The sequence below is a fragment of the Camelus dromedarius genome, chromosome Y (genome assembly GCF_036321535.1).
Source record: "Camelus dromedarius isolate mCamDro1 chromosome Y, mCamDro1.pat, whole genome shotgun sequence".
NCBI lineage: Eukaryota > Metazoa > Chordata > Mammalia > Artiodactyla > Camelidae > Camelus > Camelus dromedarius.
Genome location: NC_087473.1, coordinates 14,230,074 through 14,249,308, shown reverse-complemented (window position 1 = coordinate 14,249,308; position 19,235 = coordinate 14,230,074). Strand labels below are relative to the sequence as shown.

The following is a 19,235-nucleotide window of genomic DNA, read 5'->3' as shown; positions in this document are numbered from 1 at the left end:
AATATAGAATCATGCAGATTTTGCCTTACATTTTCTTGTAAGATTTTATAGTTTTTGTTCTTACAATTAGCTCTTTGATCCATTTTGAATTAATTTTTTAATACATTATAGGAAAGGGTTCAGCTTTATGGGTGGATATCAATTTGTCTAAAAGATTCTTCTTTCCCCATTAAATGGTCTTGACATCCTGGTCAAATATCAGTGGAACCATAGATGTAAGTTTGTATGTTTAGGCTCCCAACTTTGTTCCATTGGTCTGTATATCCACCCTTATTTCAAAACCATAATGTTTTGATTGCTATGGCCTAGGCTTAATTCTTCTTCCTACATTCTTTTTTCTCTTTTCTTCTCAGACTGGATAATCTCAATCCATGTGTGGTCTTGCATATCCCTTTTCCATTAACTTAGTGCTTAGCTAATGAGATTTGCATAAACATCAGCCAACACGAAAGAACTTTTATTTTGAAGATTTAGATTGTCTTTGGGCATTCAATCATTATTTAGCCATGCTATTTCCAACTCTGTCTTTGCTTTACCCCACTTTGCTTGAGCATAGCCTGAAGGTAAGCCTGAGTTAAAATTAGGATTTCTTCTGCTCTTTTCTGAGATTGTGTCTTGCACTGGGCATGTATGTAACCTTCTTGATTTCCTTGTATACACATGAGCTTTTCAAAGCCCTTATTTTTTCACATATATCTTCCCAACCCCTATTCCTTTCCACACTTTCAGTCTGTGCATTGCTTATCCTGATTTTTGGTTTTGTCTTTTGCCCCACATGGCTAAGTCTAGTATATTTTAGTATATTTGCCTTCAATTTTTTTGACAAAGTCTCCCAGAGAGCTCCTCCCATCTCAAGGAAACTGTAATGGCAGGAGGCGTAGAGAATCAAAACACAGGTTCATTGAGAAAAAGGTTTCCCTTTTTCCCTTAGTGTCACCAGCAAGATGCACCAGAACTAGATTTACTGCCACCAAAGTAGGTGGGTAAGTTACTACCACAGGCTCTGTTAGAAATGTAGCAGCTTCTTCATTAAATGTTTTTTTAATTATAAGTTTTTGGTTAGATTCCAGAGCTCTGAAAAAGTTGATTCTAATGAGTATTGCCAGGGTAATTGTTCATTTAGTGGAGAGATCTAGTTTTGAAATATCCTGCCTCACCATTTTTATACTGACATCATGCCTCAGTGGTCAGTGGAGCACATTTTAATATAAACAAAATAATTTGTTTTTATTATTCATTATAAGCAACTTAAGCAACATTTTACAAAATTGTGTAGGTTTCTAATTATTGTACACATTGTCTTTAATTCTTTTTCACTTAAATTTTTAAAAAAAGATTATAAATTCTCTTAAACATTCTAAAAGGCAAGACATGAGTTTATGCATAATTTCAAGGAACGACTTTTAATTAAAATTTTGATTGAAGTGCATGTATCTGGGTTCTAAGCCCTTAAGAAGTAATTCTAAATGTAATTGGACTTATTAAGTTTGCATACATTGGTTTGTATACATTAATTTGGATGGAAGAATTATAATACATTTTCTTAGGCTTTAAAATATTGCAGATTTTGAAATATGTTTTTACCATTTGATACTCATATTACTAGTATACTGATAACATTTCTGTTGATTCACTAATCCACATAAACTGGTAATCAACCTTCAATATTATTAATAAATAAATAAATGAAAATAACTTGAACTATATTTTATTTGTTCAACTTTATTTTTAGTAATTACACATTTTTAATTTTTCATTACATATGTTTTCAATTTTTCAGAGTGTTGAAAACCTTTGCTCCTACAATTTATCTGTGAATTTATATGAACGCTTGAAGCAGCTTTGTGAAGACCACATCAAAGCACAAATTCACCAATTCAGAGAGTATCCATTTTTGAAACCAGAGACTTTAAATTCTTTTCCTTTCTTTCAGTTTATCTTTAACAATGTATATTTCATAGTTTCTTTGTCTGGCAGAAAAAAGAGAAAGTTTGCCTCATTTGGGATGTTCAGTGTTTCTCTATGGGATTAAAATAAGCTTTTTTCGCCCTTTTAGTTGCTTTTCCTTTTTGGTCAGAATTTTCAGGTCATATTCTGTTGAGTGGAATAATTCATTTGATTGTATATGTTTGATCAACTTTACTTTTTATACCTTTATATTCTATTAAGACTTAGAGATGCTTTGGCTTCTCATTATCACTTAGAGTTCTACTAACAGTTGTCTTTTATAAGTCCTATCTTCTGTTTGCAGAATATGTGGTACTTTTAGAATGTAAATTTTTTCTTAACATTCTCTCTTGGATTTCTGGATGGTGATATTTTTCTAAAGAAAATGGATACATGTTGGCAAAACCATGGCAGACAAATGGTAAATTATTATAAATTTATATCAGTTTTTAATTGAAAATACTATTATGGAATGTGTTAAATGGTTATATGTAAGAAAAATCAAAATCAGTTAATGCATACTTTTAGAAAAAGACATATTTGGAAATTTTTATGGTAGAAATTCATTCTTAGTTCTTTACAATTCAGATTTTAATTTATTGGTTCACTTACGATTTGAAAACTTGGTGTTTTTTAAATAGATGATTATATTTTAGCTTTAGCTGTGTTTATTAATTTGAGCCTAACAAGAAGGGACAAAATACATATTTTCTTATAATTTTACAATTATACAATTTAGTCTTGTTCAATAGTATATGAAATCAGTAAGTTATGGTCTAAGGTTTGAGTATATAAGGGAATGTGTTGAGAAAAAATTGGAGCCATAACAATGAAAATTATACTATATTAGGTAAATAAGGTGTTTTAAGTATTCCAATAGAAAATATGTCTGTTGGGGCAATATGATGCAAATTGTGTCTGCTTTTCCTTTTTGGTTATTAAAGCATAAAAATAACTTGATGCATTAATAGTATCAATATAACTTTTTAAACCTTGTTTAATATATAAAACAAAAAATGCTCTGAATTCAAAATTCAACATTAATAGGAAGTATTTTTCTCAGTTTCTTAGAGACTTAAGCTAAAATAGAGGTTAAACTATTAATATTCTTTGAAATAGTTAAACTGAGTAGTTTATATTTTATAAAATACAAAATATAAATGATAGGGCACCACGTCAATTATAATAGGAAAGTATTTAAGTGATTATTTGTTTTAATTAGTTGTCTTTCACGTTTGGTTTTTGGAGTTGCTGAGTTCCATCCTCACTTATTTCCAATTAGAAGTGTCCTCTCTAATAATAGACAGCTATCACATCACAATTTTCTAGTTTTCATAACTTACTTTAAAAAGTGTTAGTAAGTCTTGTCTTACAATCAAGACTGTGAACCCTGCAACTATCACATCTATAATCTCCCACAACTCTGTTCCCTAACAATTTCTTGGGCAGCATAATTACTCCTCCATATAACTCTTCCAAATGCTCTGTACAGAATTCCTAGGGAAATTGGCACAGAGGTGCCATAAATATTTTATGATAGAAGCAAAAAAGTATACCTTTTCTGAAAACATTATTAATAAACATAGTGATTACACAGTGTTGAGACTGCACAAACACATTTTAAAATTTTATAAACCTCATAACATCATTTATAGTGAAGATGAATTTGTCACAAAATTAAAAGTCTATGAGGCCATATTGAGGTTCTCTTTATGAGTGTTTTGTCCGGTTTAAAGGATGATGTATCAGGTGAAACAAGCATGCAATATATGTTTATTCCTCCATGTATTGTTTAAACAGGCAGACTGGAAAATTCGTACTCACTAGATTGTCACTTCTCTCTAGATGTCTAAACTGTGAACATCTTTACATTCAATATTTTTCCGTCTTCTCTGTCTTTTCGCTTTCCCCAGGTGTTTGAGCATGTTTCTATTTTAGCACTTAAAAAGTATGTTTAATTATTTTGTTCCCTTTTTTAGATTATTAATACTTTAAAATTGATTTTGAGATGTAATTGAGAAATAGCACTGTGTAAGCTTAAACTGTACCCTGTTATGATTTGATACATTTACATATTGAAAAATTATTACCAGTAGTAGCATTAGTGAAAAACTCTTTCATGTCAATAATTACCATTTCTTTTTATTGTGAGAACATTAAGATTTAATCTCCTAGAAACTCTTGAGTAATTAATACAGTATTATTAATTATAATCGCTACTCTGTACATCTAATCTCCACAATTTATTCACCTTGTAACTGAAAGTTTGCATCCTGTGGTCAGTGTAACTACTTAAAAATTAAAATTATTAAAATATTTTATTCATAAATTATTACAACTTGAATAAATAATTTTTTTGTTTAATTTTCTAATACAGTGGGCATAAGTAGGTATAACCCACTAAATGGAAGTTCTTTGGTTTTATCAATAATTTTTAAAATTATAAAAAGGCTAAGATGACAGTGTTTGAAAATCGCTGTTCAAACATATGTTATATTGCAATTAATTTAGACATAAATAATATTCATAATAAAGAATTGTTTCTGTTACTATGTTATGTCTTCAAATAAAAGTGATAAGATCTCATATTTGTACATTATGTTGCATTGGTAGTGATTGATGTTTACTCTTCATATTTCTTTTCATTTTATCATCTGTACCTCTAGTTTTCTTGTATTTTCAGTCTTCTAATGTACTCAGTTTTTTCAAAGATTTCTTGATGTTCATATTGCAGCAGTTTTTACTTAACCTTAATGTACAAAATTTTCTTCATACATCTTCAGCAATTCTTATTATTTAAGGAGGAATGTAGTTAGAACTAACAGGGTAGAAAATGAAAAATCTGAAGGGTTACCTTTCCAAGATAAATATATTATTAACTATGTTCCATTTACCAGGTTAATAGTAATATTTACATGCATAAATAATGTACATTTCTTAAAAATTAGTAACAACTAAAAATTATAAATAATGTCTTATCTTTGCTTTATTTCTCACAGATCCTAATTAGGAACATTTTTCTGTTCCTAGATAGAACTTATGTTTTTCAAGTTTCAGTGTCATCTTCCATTTGGTAAGGATGTCAATAATTACTTTAAGATGACTGTTAGAACATGTTGTTCATATGTTTTATCTGTCCTAAATGGAAGAAATTATAGCAAGGAGAAAATACTTTTCACAATCCATATTTCTCTGTGTATGTCATAAATTTAAAAATATGTTTTAAAATTATGTTTGAGCAGTTGGTGGCACAGTGCTAGTTGTTAATACGTACTTTTACTTCAGTGTTCTTCAACTATAATATTTAGGAAATATGCTAGTTCTAGGATTCATTCTAGAATAATGAATCACATTTCACATGTTTTATTATAAAAGAAGCTAGAAAGTCACTAAATTGATATTAAATTGAGCTTATTAAGGCTAAAAACATCTGTGAAATCTAAAATTAGGCAAGTTTAGAAGCTTTAAAGTTATTCCAAATATTAGCTTAAAACTTCCTGAACTTTATGTATTATCCAGTACATTTTATTTGTTCAGAATTCTTGTTTAATTGATTACAGACTGTCAAAAAACAAAGTAGAAAACTTTAACCAACCTTGAATAGAATGAGTTTATTTTGTTTTGCCTGTGGGTTATACATTATACACATAAAAGTATAATTGATAGAAAAATAGCTAAGAAGTGTAAGATTTTAAAATACCACTTATTTAGAAAGTTTTTGTTTGTTTTAGGGACATGGGGCTTGAATTATTTAAATTACATATAATTTGTGATCAGAAGGTCCAGAGCAAGACTATAGATGGAATTCTTCTTTTGATTGAAAAAGAAAGAAATGGTGAAATGGTTGATTGCTGTTTGATTCAAAGGCTTTTAGCAATGCTTTATGATTTGCAGGTGAGTTACTAACTTTCAGTAAATTGAAACTAATTTGTAATCTGATATTTTAAAGCCACATTTTAACTGAGTTTCTTTTATATGTTACATCTTAGATTTATGAAGAGTTTTTTGAGAATAAATTCTTAGAAGAAACAAGCAGGTTCTATGCAGCAGAGGGAAGGAAACTAATGCAAAAGAGCGAGGTACTTGAAATTAAGATGACAATTATAAATCCTTTCATGATCTACAGAGTCCATCATTAAGTACCCTGTTTATATTTCCTGTATGTATTTTGACATACTTTACGTGTTCATAGTAATTTTTTTTCCTTTGTCAGTTTTTCTAAAGGTTTGTCAATTTTGTTGATTTTTCCAACCAACCAACTTTTGCTATTGCAGATTATTTACTGCTGTCTCTCTTAGTTCTGTTTCATTAAATTCTATAATAAACATTATTTCCTTCATTTGCTTTAGAGTTAGTCTGCTATTTTTCCAGTGTTTTCAGGTGGGAGGTTAGGTTATTGTTTTGAGGTCTTTCTTTTTTTATTATAAGTTTTTGCAACTGTAAATTTCCAGTAAGTACTCTGTTAGCTGCATCCCTTAAATTTTGATGTTATGTATTCATTTTTATTCATATTAAAGTACTTTTTAGTTTTCATAATTTCACTTTTGACACATTTATTTAGAAATGTGTTGTTTTGTGAACACAATTGTGAATTTCCCAAGTTTCTTATTTTTTCCCTTTTTTATGCAGTCTGATAAGACAAGACACTTTGTGAGATTTCACTCCTTTAAAAATTATTGACTTGTTTTGTGGCCTTATGTAGTCTTCCTTTAGAATATTCGATGTTCACTTGTGAAGAAGTATTTTCTGTTGTTGCTAGACGGAGTGTTCTATGTCTGTTAGCTCTTGCTGATTTTAGTGTTACTCAATTCTGTTTCTTTGCTGATTTTTAGTATGGGTATTCTGTCCTTTATAAATAATATAATCCTGTATGTATATAAAATATATCATCTATATGTACATATATCATAGATATGTATCCATAGGATTATGAAGTCTCTAGCTATTATATTGTTGGATTATGAGTTTCTCTCCTTGTTTCTGATCACCTTTGCATCATATATTTCACAATTTGTTGTGGTTGTATTAAATTTTTAAACCACAGATTTTTCAGTTACAGATTTAACTCAGTTTATAAATTTTGGTACTCTAACTAAATAGAAATGACCATACAGGTATGTCTTTCAAGGATATGAAACTAAATTGATCTAAGAGAGGAATGTTTGGTTTGCTTTCCTGTTTTGCATTTAATTTTTACACTTGAAGTCCTCTGATTCTGATAAAACAGGATGGTTAAAATTTTATTTTTAGATTCCTGGGTGTCTTTACCATATTAAGAAGCTCCTAGAAGAAGAAGTTGATAGAGTTAAAACCTACCTACGCCTGAACACACAGTAAGAATTAAATATTTGTTTACCCTTTGAATTCCCTCATTTTTTAAATAGGTCGGTATTTGTTCATATCGTAGGATGCAACAGTAAATTTGTTTCCCTTTTTGTTGTTTTTTCTCCCTCTCTTCTGTCTTCATTTTCATCAAAGTAAATAGATGGGGAGGAAAAGCCAGGTATAGATATTTCTTCCTAAGTTTATTGTTCAACATTTTTCTTATGAGCCAAAGTAAGAAGTTAAGTTTAGAAAAATCTGTTGTCGATCTCTGTTGTGTTGAAGTAAAGATACAGTAATATTTTTGATGTAAAGCAGATGTCTTCTTGTTACCAAGTTAACCTTCAGTTAAATGATAACTATAATCTGTCATTGAAACTAAAGAAGTTTATTCAATAAAATTTGATATTCTGAAAACCAAAATAGCAATTTTATGTTGGTGATAGTTGAGGAAGAATGTAAAACAAAAGGGCAGGCTTGATGACAGACATTTTGGAAAGCAGTTTAACTCTCTAGTATGAGAAATGTTTTGTAATTTAAAACTTTTTTTTAAACAGGAAGCTATTAATTGAAATTGTAGAAAAGGAGCTTCTAGATGAACATTTATCAGCAATTATTCAGAAAGGTAAATAAGAAAATACATTTTTAAAAAGACTGTTATTGTGAAAAATTAATAGTAAAATGCTGTATTTGTCATAGGTCTTTTTAAAATTGATATATAAAATGAAATTCTTTTTCTTATTTGTAAAAATAGTTTGTGTCATTTAAGAATAGTCATCAGTCTGTTTCTTAAAGTTAAGAACTTTATATATGAGGTTTATACACATCTAAAATAGTAATGTGGAAAGACTGTTTTTGGCTGGATAATTACAAAGTAGTATTAGTCCATTTCTCTGGTGTTTTAAAATTTTAGAGTGTAAGTCAGGACTCGAGCACGATGTTGCTTTTCTATTTTTTTCCTATTTTCTTCACATATGTTCAACATTTGCTTAGCAAATAACTGTTGTGCTTTTTCTTCTTTGCCATGAACAGTAAGTGAATTTGGTACTTAGACAAAGGTGAATACTACTTTAGAAAGCCTTATTAAGTGTGAAATATAAACAAAAACCTAAAGTTGAAGAGAGGCAAATCATTGAAAGGAGAGTCTGGGTCTGGTGTTTTTCTCGCAAGAAAAAAATTTGGCATATGTTACCTGAAAAAAAATGCACAGCATGAGAGTTATGAGTTAAGCTTAATTTTGAGCAAAATGAGGACCATAGCCCTGGAGACAGCCTCTTAAACTGCTCTGAGGAGCTGCTCCAAAAAGATGTGGGGAGATCAGTATATATCTGGTTCTAGTGTTGGGGGATATGTGCAATTAAGCACACATTTTGGTAGAAGGTTGCTGCTAATCATGAGAAGCAGATGTCACTGTTCATGATTTTGGTGTTTTTTTAGATATGAGGAGACACAAGAAATTAGGCTCATGAAATCTTCTCCTGAAAATATCTGTCTGAGGGCCTGTTCTGATATTTTTTCCCAGAGCACAGAGTTTCTCATTCTGACTTCCACCCTGAACTCCTTTCAGGATATGTTGGAGGTCAGTGACTGCAGTGGCCAGTGACTTCATCCTTGTAGAGGCAGATGGCAGCTGCCAAGTTTTAGTTTGTATATACTCAGAGAAAAAAGGAAGAGCTGATGTTGCTGAAATATATTGGATAAGATTTTGGAGAATGCTGAATGTTTTAAACTGGGATAATAGATGTATTTGGTCTCACACCTTTTGAACAATTGGATTTTATTTTAGGTATGACTGAAATCTGAACAGAAAAAAGTTGAAGGGAAAAAGATCATGTAGGAGAATGTTGTAGTAATTTTTGTGAGAGAGAGAGTTCTTCTAGCCTAGCCTGTGAGAGAAGAAATGGCTGTATCTAATCAAGCTAGTTTTACTGTTGGGCAAAGACTTCATTCATTTGTTGATCCAGAATGTTCCTATAAAGTTTTACTCCTATCTACAGTATACATTTGCTTATTATCTTTCCTGCCTTATTTAATCAAGTGACCTGTAAAATGAATATGTAAACTAAAATATAACTACTTTTGTGACAAGAGAAGTATAAAATACAGTAGTGAAAACACAAATACTGATTTTCTTTCTGTATTAAAAGGACATTCATTCATATCTGTATTCAAATCTTCAAAACTAAAATGAAATGGAGTCAGAAGAAAACTTAATCTTTAAATACTGATGACATTTATTAATTTTTATCTGGAACATGATTTCAGTTTGGGACCTCCCCACGATCATGATCCCTGGGTTCCAGAAGACATCAAAGGATTCAGAAAAGTTGTTATATTCAGGTTTATCACTTATTACGATGGAAAATGTGGACTAAAATCAGCAAAGGGAAGAACAGAGGACAGTCCAGTTGCTTTCTCCCTATGGAGTTACGTGGACAGAGCTTAATTCTCCCAGAAATGATGAGTGACAATGTCTACATATTATTGCCAGTCAGGAAGGCTCACTCAAATGTTTGTGTGCAGTGCCTTTATTGATGAGTTCATTATGTAAACATGGGAGGACTCACCAAAATGTTTTAGCATTATGTTTGTTGGCATTAACTATCTAGTATGATGCATGGAGGTCCCCCAGATGAACAAAAATCTTATACTGCATGATACTCTAAGGGCTTACACATTACCTCACAGGAGCTATGCAAGGGACAGTTTTCCTTTAGGCAAGATTACCCCTTACTGCAAAATAACACAATACAATTAGATAAAATAATTGCTTTTTTAACCTTGATAGCAGTATAGATGAACACACTGTAAGCTCCATGTTTGGCTTTGGACATTCTCACTCTTCATGGAACCATCTTGAGATGGTGTCTATAGGTTTAAGATGCATTTGTATTTGAAAACCAGTCTATAAATGGACTGTTACACTGTTGTTTCTATTCCAACATCTATTCCATGTATTAAAATTGTATAAAATCAAAGGTTTTCCCTTACAGTTCGTGAAGCAACTGGAGAATATTTTAATACCAAAATTGTAACAATACTTTTAGTCTGAATTAAGGATTTTCAGTAAGAGTAAGGAAAGATCTTAGTGTGTGTTTTTGTTGGAGTACAGGAAGATAAACATGCATTGAATTATATTTGTGAACTTTTTATTTATCTGTGGAAAGGGAAGAAAAATTTTTCTGCTTTTGCACAGCTGTTTTTTTTACCAACAGACAGTACCTACTTCATGGAGATATGAGGATTAGGTAAACTAACAAAATAAAACTTTTGCCCTATATCTACTTTTCTCAATGTCTGTTAGCCCTCCGTGTTACCTAGTTGTGGTTCACATTCAAAATAAATCTAATATACCCTTACAGTATAATGGTAATACCTTGAAGTTCTTCTATTAAAAATAATATGGATTCACAGTAAAATTTTAATACAGATTTTAAGCTTTGTATTAGAATTTTATTTTAATTTTATTAAAGCTATATTTTAAGTCATTTTTTAACTTACTTAAAGTTTGTTTAATTCTAATTCATCAAAGGCTATTTTGATAAAATTTAGTGAGACTGTAATACTATTTTTGAATCTGTTTTTCCCAAGTGTTTTTCAATTTTCTACTTTGAGAAAAAGCTTAGTAGATTTTGTAGGGGTGGGGCACATGCTTCATTCATTAGACTACAGTGTGATTAGTAGGGTAAAATATTTAAGTCCTAATCCTTGGGATCTGTAAGTATGTTCCTTTTCATTGCAAAAATAACTCTGCAGAGCTGAGTAAATATCTTGAAATGGGAGCAGTATCCTGTGTTATCTTAGTGAGCCCGCTGTAGTCACAGGGTCCATATAAGAGGGAGGCAAGGCATTTAGAGTCAGAAGGAGATGGAATGACATATGAAAAAGAAAGAGTGAGGCACAAGTACACAGATTTAAAGATGATATACTGCTGACCTTAAAGATGAAGGGAGCCTAGAGCCGAAGAATGCAGGCAACCTCTGGAACTGAAAAAGGGAAGGAAACATTCTGTTCTTCCCTAAAGATTCCAGAAGGAATGTAGCTCTGCAAATTCTTTGATTTTAATATCTGTGTTCTCTAAAACTTAAAGATGATAAATTTGGATTATTTCAGCCAACAAGCTTATAGTAATTTGCTACAGAAGGAATGGAAAATGAACTCAGATTTTGTTTCCTGAAAGCAGGGTTCTGTTATAATAACTACAGATATGGAAATGACTTGGGAATGAACTTTTGGGGAAGAATTTTGAAGAGTGGGTGGAAAAATTTATTTGTCATCAAAAGTATCTAAATCATTATAAATTGATTCGTAAAAATATGGCCATTAATAAGTGGTGTGGCTGAAGAAGAGGAAATTAGGAGTATGTTATTGTACATTGGAGAAAGGGGTGTTCCTTGTTATATAGAAACAGAAAGCTTGTATCTAATTGCTATATGGAAAACAGAGAATTGTAGGCAGTAAACCTGTACATTTAACTGAGGAGATTTCCAAGGAAAATTTTGAGGATGTAGACTGTTTTGTCTTTGCTATTTATATTAAAATACGACAGGAAAGAGAAAGATTGACCAAAAAAACCCAGTAAGGAAAATGAGACCAGTACTTGTTAACTTGGGAAATTCTCAGCCTATTCAGTTTGCAAAGAAAGTAAAGGAGATTCACTTCCAAGAAAACATTCATTGGAGAGAATATCACTGGCATGGCTAGATCTTTCTTGTGTGTTGGAATGATCAAAATATTTTAATATTCAGTCAAATAGAGGGATCTCTGAGGAGATAAAATATGTGGCCTATGGCCTTTCTCAGCCATGTCACAGGAATCTAGGAATAGATATGGGATAATTTAAGAAAGATCTGCAGTTTTCTAATGTAATGAATTCCCAAGACATGCACAGGAGATCTGCAGGCTTCTTAAATGTTGTATCACTGCCAGTTTTCACTGAAAGTAAACAAAAGGATGAAAATAAGGAATGTTTTCTGACTCCTAAATATCTATAAGTGGGAAATAGGCTAATATAACTATCCAGTTGCAAATAAGTGCTGCCCTCCCAGAAAAAGGATTATGCAAAAGGCAAAGCTATGGGTAAAAAGGATGCAGCCACCGGGCAGAAGGTAGAGGCTTGAACTCAGGGAACCAGAGCTTTTTCCAAGGCTTAAAATACTAATGGAGTTGGCCTGCTGGATCTTGACGTTTGGGGAACTGGTTAATCCTTTTTTATTCTTTGATTTCTATTTTTTAGAACAGGAATGTCTATGGCTTATGTATTGGTCCAGTCCCATCATTGTAACTGGAAGGAGATAACTTGTTTTCTAGTTTCACAGATCCACGGATACAGAAGAATTTTGTCCTATGATGGGTCTTGCTCTCATTAAATCATTAGGTGATTTGATTATGATACTTAGAACTTTTGAGATGAGATTTTTAGACTTAATGCTGTAATGGGTTGAGATTCTTGTAGAGGTTGGTATTGGGTGAATTTATTTTGTCTCTAGGATAATATGACTCCTTGGGGGTCAGAAGGTGTACTATATAGCAGATGGAATAATATGTTGTCCAAGTCCTATTTTGTGAAACATTTAAACATGTTTGCTAATATGGCACAAGGATCTTGCAGATGTGGTTAAATGAAGGATAAGAAGACTATTATAAATATTTAGGTGGGTACAATAAAATCACCCGGCTTTTTATAATGAGAGGAAGGTCAGATTCAGAGGAGGTGTCATAATTGGTAGCCGAAGTCAGAGAGAGATTGACAGCTAAAGAGTCTGTGCTTCTAGCCTAAAATATGCAGAAGAGACCATGTAAATGCATAGAATACAGATAACTTCTTGAAGCTGGAATAGACAAGGAAAAAAGTTATTTCCTAGAGCCTCTAGAGGAATGCAGCTCTACTGAAAACTTGATTTTAGAGTTCCAGAGCTATATAATAATAAATTTGTGTTGTTTTAAGCCACTGGATTTGTGGTAACTTGTTATGATAGCAGTGGAAAATGAATACAGATATCTCTAACAAAATTGACACAGCTAAGAAAGCAGTATGACCTAGTACTTTAATGGAGCTCATGTCTTCATATATGGTGTGTAACTACATAATTTATCTTAAATAACTACCTTTTTCCTTATTTATTTTTTTTGGTGTCACCTTTGCTTTTTATAAAGTTTAAATATTTTTAAAGACTATTCATTGATTATTATTTTCTATATTATTATTTTAAAAATAAAATAATTATTTGAATTGAAAATTCTGTTTTGATTATAATCTACACAGCAGGAATAATTGCTTGATCTTGCCAGTAACTTTGTTCTTAACAGCATGAGTACTAGTGCTTATATTTATACTTAAATATGTTGAAAGTATTTAGAAATTATATATGTTAGAAAGTTTTTATAGTTGAAAGTTTTTAATGATTTGGGATTTTTTTTCTTCCTTGAGTGTTAAAGATACTTTAGACAGGGGACAGTTGGAAAACAGGAGTGAAACTTTTTATTTTTATGTTTTTACATATAAAAAGTAGTTCTTTCATTTAACTTCTTTATATAGGTCAAAGCAATAAAACAGTTCTTTAAAATTTTTCTCTTAAAAAATCCTTAGACTTTCTTTTTTTAAAAACTGTGAATTAGAGGTAAAATATTTCTCTCATATAACCTGATGCTGACCAAATGGCTTAAAGATGTATTTATATATACCCTTTTGCATTCTAATGGTTTTATGTTTATTTATTTATTGAATGATTAGATTTACCCATAGATTTGAACATACTGTATAGCATCCTTTTTGGGCTTGTTTATCTTTCATAGTTTTGCTCTCATATAAAAGTACCTGTTATTTACTATTTCCAATCTAGGCATTTTTTTCATTACACTAATAGTTACCTTACAAATTCAGTCACTATATTGTAATTAATATTATATTACATATTTTCAAAGTAATAATTTAAAATGTGCAGTGGCATACAAGACAACAGCTGTAGATTAGAAAATCAAATAGTCCAGAAGTACACATTACCTTTTTTTGAAGTATCAACCAAATTTGTCTTTAAAAAATTTGTTGATATTACTCACATTTATAAACTTTAGGCCTTTATTTACTGTTTTTAATCCGTGGTAAAATTCTTAATGTAATATTTCAGAATAATGAATTTTTAACAATGTCTTGAGTTAGATATTTGTACTGCTAATTTTGCTTTCATGTTTCTTACATTCAGGCTTCAGCTGTCTTCTTGATGAAAACAGAACTGAGGATTTGTCTCTGCTCTACCAACTGTTTAGCAGGGTAAAATGTGGAGTTCAGGTTCTTCTCCAACATTGGATTGATTATATAAAGGTATTAATTTAGAAAATAGTCACTAAAAATCAATTTTGATTATTTATGTTTTATTCCCTTTAACAATATATGATGTATTTTCTCTTTGAAATTCCTATTTTCTTGTTTAAGAACTATTGACTTACAATTCATGAAGGATCTATATTCCAAACCTTTTTTTCAACTCATTTTTCTTCTCTGTGTCTACAGTCTTTTTCCTCCAAATAATACTTGCTTTTAGGGCAAGAAGGATGAGGACATTATTTATTTGGGTAATATTTTCTTTTTTCCCACCTCACATTTTATTTCCCATCTCACATTTTTATTAACTTGATTAACCACAAGAATTTAGATGCTTAGACACTGTCAAAGACAAACTGTCTTAAAGAAACAGAGAGGAGGGGAGACTTCTCACACTGAGAAAGATGAGTAGGGAGTTTTTATCAGCCCTCAGTTCAAAATTTTTCAGTCACTAATTAACCAGTTAATTCATTTCTAAGTGGTAAATACACATAATGTAAAATTTATCATTTTAACTATTTCATAATGTGCAATTCATTGGTATTTGGTACATGTATACATACAAACAGGCAGACACAAGACAGTAGATTAGTGGAGGCTGTGAGCTGAGAGGACAAGACAAAGGTAGACTGGTTAATGTTTACTGGGTTACACACCCATCATCACTGTTTAGCCCTGAATATCTTAATCATCCCCTAACAAATCCAGTACCCATTCCCTTTAACTTCTTGGAGCTCCTGACAACTACTAAGTCTTTTTTTGTGTGCTGGTTTGTCTGTTGTGGGAATTTGTATAAATGGAATCATACATTGCATGGCCTTTTGTTTCTGAATTCCTTCACATTGATCTTTCATCAGTGTGACAATCTTTCATTCTTTTTAGTGGCAAATATTTCATTCTGTGTATCTGCCACATTTGTTTACAAGATTGTCAATAGCTGCATACTTAGATTGTTCCTACCTTTTGGTTCTCACCTTTTCTTTTGGGTATTATGAACAGTTCTGTTAACTATTAGTATGTAAGTTTTTGTTTGAATGCCTGTTTTCAGTTCTTCTGGGTAACACCCAGAAATTGAATTGCTTTGTCCTGTTCTAAAGTGGTAAAATTGCTGTGTCATATATTTTTTTAAATTGAGTTGTTGTGAGTTTAAATGTTTTGTCAATTTCTGTTTACAGCACAATTTTTGAGTCATACATGAACATAATATATTCATTTTCATACTATTTTTCACTGAGAGCTACTACAAGATCCCGAATATATTTCCCTGTGCTATACAGCATAAACTGCTTTATCTTTTATATATTTACCTGTCATTATTTACAAATATCTCTTCCCACCCCTTTTCCCGCTGTCAACCACAGATTTGTATTCTATGTCTGTGAGTTGTTTCTGCTTTATATTTAGGTTCGTTTGTCATCTCCTTTTTTTTTTTTTTTTAAGATTCCACATATGAGTGATACCATATGGTATTTTTCTTTCTCTTTCTGACTTACTTCACTTAGAATGGCAATCTCCAGGGACATCAATGTTGCTGCAAATGGAATTATTTTATCACTTTTGTGGTTCAGCAGTATTCCACTGTATAAATATACCACAGCTTCTTTACCCAGTCATCTGTTGATCGACATTTAGGCTGTTTCCATGTCTTGGCTATTGAAAATAGTGCTGCTATGAACATTGGGGTGCATGTATGTTTTCAAATTAGGGTTCCCTCCAGATGTATGCCCAGGAGTGGGATTGCTGGATCATAGGGTAAGTCTTATTTTTTGTGGAATCTCCATACTGTTTTCCACAGTGGCTGCACCACACTGCATTCCCACCAGCAGTGTAGGAGGGTTCCCTTTTCTCCACACCCTCTGCAGCATTTATTGTTTGTGGACTTTAGAATGATGGCCATTCTGACTGGTGTGAGGTGATACCTCATTGTAGTTTTGATTTGCATTTCTCTGATAATTAGTGGTCTTGAGCATTTTTTCATGTGCCTATTGGCCATTTCTATGTCTTTACTGGAGAATTGCTTGTTTAGGTCTTCTGCCCATTTTTGAATTGGGTCTTTTGGTTTTTTTTGTTATTAAGTCATACAAGCTGCTTATATATTCTGGAGATCAAGCCTTTGTCAGTTTCATTTGCAAATATTTTCTCCCATTCTGTAGGTTGTCTTTTTGTTTTACTTCTGGCTTACTTTGCTGTGCAGAAGCTTGTAAGTTTCAATAGATTTCCATTTGTTTATTCTTGCTTTTATTTCTGTTGCTTGGGTAGACTGTCCTAGGAGAACATTTCTGAGATGTATGTCAGATAATGTTTTGCCTGTATTTTCTTCTAGGAGGTTTATAGTGTCTTGTCTTATGTTTAAGTCTTCGATCCATTTTGAGTTTATTTCTGTGTATGGTGTAAGGGAGTGTTGTAGCTTCATTGATTTACATGCTTCTGTCCAGTTTTCTCAGCACCATTTGCTGAAGAGACTGTCTTTATTCCATTGCATGTTCTTGTCTCCTTTGTCAAAGATTAGTGGACCGAGCTGTGTCATATTGTAATTGAGCATCCGTCTCACTGTTTTCCAAATAACTGTACCATATTTTATTTCCACCAGCACTATGTTCCCCTTTTTCTATTTATTGTAATAGTTTGAAAAGAAATCGTGTTAACTTTTCTTTAGATTTTCAGTGGGTTATATTGGTGAAGCCATCTGGTTCTGTGCTTTTCTTTGCTTGGAGGTCTTGCATAACTGATTCAGTCTCTTTTACATGTTATAGATTGATAGATTCTGTATTTCTTGAAATGGATTCTTATTATCTAAGTTATCTAATTGCTGGTGTATAGTTGCTCATTGTTTTGACCAGCATCTTCCCATTTCCTCAACCTACAGAGACTACCATTCTAATCTGTTTCTATGAGTTCAACTATTTTTAGATTCCGTATGTATGTGATACCAAAAAGTGTTTGTCTTTATGTGTCTGCCTTATTATTTCACTTAGCATATTGCCCTTCAGGTTTATCCATGCTGTTGCAAATGGCAGGATTTCATTCTTTTCTAAGGTGGCGTAATGTCCCGTTGTCTCAGTATATAACAGGTTTCTTAAAATCTACACACTGGTTGACAGTTAAGTTGTTTTCCGTATTTCAGTTACTGTGAAAGATGTAATTAATGTGGGTGTGCATATATCTCTTTGATAGTGATTTTATTTCCTTTGGATGTATATAGGTGGTTGTGAGAATGCTGGATTACATAGTAGCTCTGTTTTTAATTTTTAAGGTACCACCATACTATTTTTCATTTATGTAGCTCTGTTAGTTTACTTCTACCAAAAGTGCACAAGGATTCCCTGTTCTGTACATCCTCAGCTGGAGCCACTAGCTTGTTTCTAGGATTGGGAGAAAGTGCTGGCTGGGTCCCTGATTGAGCAGAGTTGTTGACAGGGATGCAGTGTTGCTGACATGATCTGTCTGTTGTTCGCTGTGAGCCCTACTCCCTTCTTTGTGTTTACCTTAGCGCAGGTGGTCCAGCCCTGCCAGTTCCCCCAGTGTTCCTTGTGAAGTGACAGAGAGAAGTTACCTTCCTGAGGACACACTGAAACATTGGAAAAGCGAGGTGTCTGTCTTTAGGCTCTCTTTTCTTCCACTGTAGAAAGCTGTAGGCCCATGTGACCCTTTCAGTTGGTGCCCTGTAGTCCTGGGGGACAGGTGATGCAGTGAGTGTGAAATTTCTTGTTTTAGCATTCTAATGGGACTTTTCTCAGTTTTTCAAGAGAAGGGGATGCTTCAACATCACCTCATGGGTTCTAGGGTTTTCACAAAGGCATTCTTATCTATGGATAGTCACTAATCCGTATTTTTGATTGTGGATACTAGGGGCTTGAACCACTTATTCCATAGTCTTGCTAGTATCACTATTATCTGTCAGTTTTGTTGATCTGTGACACATTTGGTTTCGTTGATTCATTTGATTTTTCCGTTCTCTGTTTTTTGTGTGTTTCTTCTCTAATCTTTACTATTTCTTCTTTTCTTTTAAAGTTGTAAAGGTAGATTTTTGATTTGAGACTTGCTGTAGAACTAAAAATTCCCCATTGGGCCTTTTTCTTGTTATCTTGTAAGTTTTGGTATATTGTATTTTCACGTTCATTTTTGTCAATGTATTTTTAAATCTCTTATGTGTTTTTTTTTTCTTTTCTTTGACGCATTGCTTGTTTGAGATTGTGTTTAATTTTTGCACATTTGTGATTTTCCAGGTATTTTTCAGAAAATCTTTCTGGTTCATTCCGTTTTGCTCAGATAATGTACATTGTGTCATTTCAGTCTTTTAAATTTTATTAAGACTAATTTTGTGGCCTAAAATATACTCCATCCTGAGACTGTTCCAAGGACATTTAAGGAAATATATATTCTAATACTGCTAAGTGAAGTGTTTATAAATGTGTATTAGGTCTAGTTAGTTTACAGTGTTTTTCAAGTCCCATATTTTCTTATTTAGGTCTTGTTATATTGATTATTTAAACTAGACTATTGAAATATCCAAATAATTATTAGAGGACTGTTTCATTCTCTTCTCATTTTTGTTAATTTTTGCTTCATATATTTTAAGGTTCTATGCTTAGGCACTCTTGTTTATAATTGTTAAATCTTCACGATGAATTGACCCTTTTCAATA

The 19,235-nt window shown here is 32.0% G+C and overlaps 1 protein-coding gene across 1 annotated transcript in view; it reads left to right on the top strand.

Moving 5' to 3' along the window:
• The window catches only part of LOC135320408 (cullin-4B-like), a 98,332-nt gene that overhangs the window by 14,390 nt on the left and 64,707 nt on the right, over positions 1–19,235 (top strand). The window contains exons 3-10 of the mRNA XM_064483505.1: positions 1,781–1,885; positions 2,300–2,368; positions 4,947–5,020; positions 5,679–5,841; positions 5,937–6,026; positions 7,198–7,280; positions 7,827–7,894; positions 14,472–14,590. Of these exons, the coding sequence (XP_064339575.1) occupies positions 1,781–1,885; positions 2,300–2,368; positions 4,947–5,020; positions 5,679–5,841; positions 5,937–6,026; positions 7,198–7,280; positions 7,827–7,894; positions 14,472–14,590 (771 nt within the window). The remainder of the gene's footprint in view (positions 1–1,780; positions 1,886–2,299; positions 2,369–4,946; positions 5,021–5,678; positions 5,842–5,936; positions 6,027–7,197; positions 7,281–7,826; positions 7,895–14,471; positions 14,591–19,235) is intronic.